At 32.2% G+C, this 4859-nt stretch overlaps 1 protein-coding gene across 1 annotated transcript; it reads left to right on the top strand.

Annotated features, from left to right (window-relative positions):
• Positions 1 to 1618: 1618 nt before the first annotated feature.
• LOC139874694 (uncharacterized) lies at positions 1619 to 2509 on the top strand. Its single transcript, XM_071862105.1, has 2 exons — positions 1619 to 2214; positions 2311 to 2509. The coding sequence occupies exons 1-2, from the start codon at positions 1619 to 1621 to the stop codon at positions 2507 to 2509; spliced, it is 795 nt and encodes a 264-aa protein (XP_071718206.1).
• Positions 2510 to 4859: the final 2350 nt, after the last annotated feature.

Genomic DNA, 4859 nt, shown 5'->3' with positions numbered 1-4859 from the left:
TCAAGCACCAAGAAACCCACCGGAGCACTTGTTTTGGTTTTTCGGGGTCTGATCATACTCCTGGGACTTCTAGAAAGTTGATTTTCATATAGTTCGGTTTGATTAGATGACCCTTCAAGACTCGCCTAAATCTGATATACGGTTTTGGATTTATAGCCTTCCGAAAATCACTACGCCTTCGTAACGACGTGCTGAAATTTATGACCTACTCGCGCTAGAACCGTCGCCACGGTCAAACGACATCGAGTTAGGATCTAAAATTTGGAAAGCGGTAAGAGGACTCACAAACGGAGCCTTGGTCACTGGCCGCGCGTCATTTTAGTTTGTATAGAGATCGTAGCAGCTGTCTGAAGTCAGCCCTTTGTTTCGATCTCTATTCTTGTTGAAAACCTTGCTTTATCTTTTACATATGATGATAACGATGATGATGATGATGATGATACTTAATACTTAACTTATTTACTTTTAAACTTTTGGGAACGATTTACTGACTTAGTAACCATTGACTTTGGCTGAGGACCTTTTGGATTGACCAACTTACTTGTTTGGACCGACTTACTACTTGCTTACATTTTCGTATCGATTTTACCACACATTCACTATGAGTTATAGCTCCCTTTTTACTTTAACTATATTTGGGACTGAGAATACATGCACTTTTTATGTTTTACTTACTAGACACGAGTACTTAAACTTTATATATGTGTGGGTGATATAACGGCACAAATATTCCCCTTAGCACGGTAACGTTTATTCATTGGTTTATGAACCGGTGAACGCGAATCTTAGATATGGATCCTTAGGGTTTGACATTCCCACTCGGGCTAGTCGCGCTAGCATTTAACGGGTGTCTAATACTTCGAGAACATACGCACTCGCCAAGTGTACTTTTAGGGGGTGATATTTATATTACTTTGTTAAGTTAGTTACCGGGTGCCCACGGATAAGCATATACTTTATCATGCGGATTTAGGATACTATTTTGAATACGAAATCTCGTGGTCTACATTACGTTGTTGTTTACAATCAAACTATAGCTCACCAACATTCGTGTTGACTTTTTAAGCATGGTATTTCTCAGGTGCTTAGACGATTTGCTTCCGCTGTTATAGACTCGCTGTGTTAGACTTCTGCTGCATTGTTTAGAGATGTCTCAATCATGGAACTTTTACTTTGCATTCACAACTTATGTTACACTTGAACAATGGTTTTGTAATAACCTTTGCGTCACGTACTTATGTTAATGCTCTCTATTCGTAGAAGCACGTTATCTTTTGTAAAACATTTGACGTTGGTAAAAACGTTATCTTTTCATGAATGCAAAACTTGTTTTAAAATAGCATATAGTGTTGTAACTGTGTAATGGACCTGTTGTTGATGATCTGTACATATGGATTTTGTACGGGGCGTCACAATGTTGTTTCATGCTAATATTGCTATCAGATTTTAGGCAGAAGCAGTCAATACTGCTTGTTATACTCAAACTAGATCAATTATTGTCAAGAAGCATGGAAAGACTCCTTATGAGCTTTATCACAAGAAAGTTCCTACTGTTCACTATTTTTAAATTTTTAGCTGTAAATGTTATATACTCAATCAAAGAGATTTGCTAGGCAAAATGGAACCTAAGTCTGATGAAGGCATCTTCATGGGATATTCATTTGTTTCTAAAGCTTATAGAGCTTTCAACTCTAGAAGAAAGAAGATTGAGGAATCTATTCACATCACATTTGATGAGAATTATGTTGTTACAAATATCTCTGCTAATACAGATTCCAATATTTTGTTTGAACTCTCTCCCAAATATGATGAGTCTGGCTTACAGACTTACTTTTCAGAACATGAATCTGAAGATGAAGATAGTTGTGTAAAAGTTAATGACTCTTTGAATACTTCAAATGAAACTTCTTCTGTTGAAGTGGAAGTCACTGATGTTTCTATTGAAGTAAATTCTGATGAAGAAGAAGTTGATGTTGTTCCTATGATTAATGGTTCTGAAAGTGTTAGAAGATCTACAAGATCTATTAATCCTTCAAGATATCTTGAGGATTATGTTGTCAACACCAAAGGCTTACCAAAAGGAGCTTCTACTTCACAAACTCCTATGCTTGATGATGCAATTGCTAATTACTGTTTGTATACAAGTTTTCTGTCTCTCATTAAGCCTAAAAAGGTTGATGAAGCTTTAAGGGATGATGACTGGGTTGAAGCCATGTTAGAAGAGTTAATGGAGTTTGAAAGAAATGAAGTTTGAACATTGGTACCAAAGCCTGCTGGGAAGACTGCTATTGGAACTAGATGGGTGTACAGGAATAAGGTTGATAAAGATGGTATTGTTGTAAGAAATAAAGCTAGGCTTGTTGCTCAAGGTTACAGACAAGAAGAAGGTATTGATTATGATGAGACTTTTGCTCCTGTGGCAATAATAGAGGCAATCAGACTCTTCTTATCTTATGCATCACACATGAACTTTGAAGTGTCAAAAATGGATGTAAAGAGTGCAGTTTGAATGGGAAACTATTAGAGGAGGTGTATGTTAAACAACCTCCAGGTTTTGTAAGTAAGAAATTTCCTGATTATGTTTACAGGCTTGATAAAGTATTGTATGGTTTAAAACAAGCATCAAAGGCTTGGTATGTGATGAGGTGAAACTATACCTTTATTTATGAACGGATTTGAGTTATTTTGTTACACGAATTGATTTATTGTAAATATGGTGTTTTAATGAATTCGGGTTGATTTCACACATATATAGGCAACTAGTCCTATCCGTGTAGTTTAGTTTTATAGGTAAATCCGATTTGTTCCATAGGGAGATGGAGTGTTAATGGTTTTTAATAGTCTTTGAAGTTAAACTTTTTTAAAGGGGGTTTTGGATTAGGAATTTATATTTAGCATAATAATAAAATATAACTTAATCTTAATTTAAATGAACTACTTATTAATTACACGATTACATGATTTATAATCATTAACTTAAAAGTGAACTAAATGAAACTATACTACTTGTGATAAAACAATTGTATTATTAAATGGTAATAAGTAAAACAATAATCTTGCATTAAAACTAAATGATTAGGAATTTGTTTTAAACAATAAAATACAAATCTATTTAAACTAACTAAATAATAAGTTTTAATTAAATTAAAGATGAATTAAAGATAATTATAATAATTAAACTAATTGTAAATTAATTACTTTAAAATAATAAAAGATTTAATTTAAACTTTGGAATTTAATTAAAATTCGTAACAGTACTAATATAATACGTACGAGTTTCGCGTAATGATATACGCGTTCCGCGTATATTCTGAAGACACCCGTTTCGTGTGAAATTGTACACGATCCGCGTATGTTTTATACGATGTAACAAATAGTATGTATAAAGACTGAAGTATATTGATTTATATTTTAGTTTTTCTATATAATAATAAGTGAATAATAATAATAATTATTTGCAATATATAAATGGGAGTGTTTACTTAAATGTTTTACCTCTAGATCCATGGATTGTTTTAAAATTAGGCTCTATTAAAATGTTTTAGTATAAAACTTTATATTTTTCCTTCGAATATATAAAGTTTCAACTTGCTAAATTAAATCTAATTTTCATTTGATCTTATTTAGATAGTTACTATTTCCAAGTATTTAAATTGAGACCTAACCCAGTTTTGACTTTCGCCAAAACCCAAATCATAACGGTTTCCCTTTTTACAATTTCACTTTTATATAACTAATGATATTACCCAAACCACCGAACTTTATTTCTAATTTAGTGTTAATAAATTGTTCATAAGTTCGTCTAAATCACTATTAATGTTGAAGCTTAATTTATATAAATAAAATAACTTTCGTTATTTGAATCTAATAAATTAAGTGACAAGGGTTAAATATCTAAATACATAATAATGGTTCTTCTAGCTAGGCTCAATGTTAAAAATACTTAAGTTACATTTTAATTTTTACAAATGATAACAATCCATTTCACTAGGGGCTCTACATCTAAGCAAACACTATGGAAATTTAGCTACTCATTATACTAGGGTAAACATAAAAATACAAATATACAAACATAATAATAATGATAAAAATTGATAACGATAATTTTAATAGAATATACTTACGAAAATCTTCACTTTCATTTACTTCAAACGGTAGAAAAATTACAATAACAACACCCTTGCACTCGCACAATAATACCCTTAATCACGAACAGTACACCCTTAATATTGAAACTATCCTAAATATTGAATCTTAAATTTAATTGGAACTGAAATAAAATTTATACGGAGTACAAAGATACTATTGAATAAAATTGATATCTCTCTCTGCTCTCTATTTTTCTGTATATTCTCTTTCTGTATATCTCTGTGTGTCTACTTGTGTCACCAAATGAAAATAGTACTCGTATTTAACATATATCTCTTGAAGTAGTAGGTGGAGAATATCAATGCTTTTTGCTGTAACACTGAAAAAGAATTGATATTAAACATGAAAGCCACCGTCCCATTTGCAATTGAATTTGGATCTGGATCAAACATTACGCGTTTCTCGTAGGAATTCACGTGATCCGCGTAAGAATAACAACATTTCGCGTAGCTTTGCACACGTTTCGCATAGGAGTAAACGGCAGTTTTCTTGTTTTTATTTTTTCGTTTGTTCTTTGTTGATCCCGTGTTGACGTATATTGACTTGGAACTTTCATTTGAACTCTTTTTCTTCGATCATCTTTAACTTGCATTCGAGTAATGTTATCTCGATATATATTTGGTTTAAATCCGTCGTTTTATCGTTGTTTCTTCAAACTCCAAGCTCGTGTTTACTTTTGTCATTTTTCTCGTGAATTATGCATTTGAATG

Source organism: Rutidosis leptorrhynchoides, chromosome 11, assembly GCF_046630445.1.
Source record: "Rutidosis leptorrhynchoides isolate AG116_Rl617_1_P2 chromosome 11, CSIRO_AGI_Rlap_v1, whole genome shotgun sequence".
Lineage (NCBI taxonomy): Eukaryota > Viridiplantae > Streptophyta > Magnoliopsida > Asterales > Asteraceae > Rutidosis > Rutidosis leptorrhynchoides.
The sequence above is the reverse complement of the archived record's forward strand: the minus strand, read 5'-3'. Positions and strand labels throughout refer to the sequence as shown.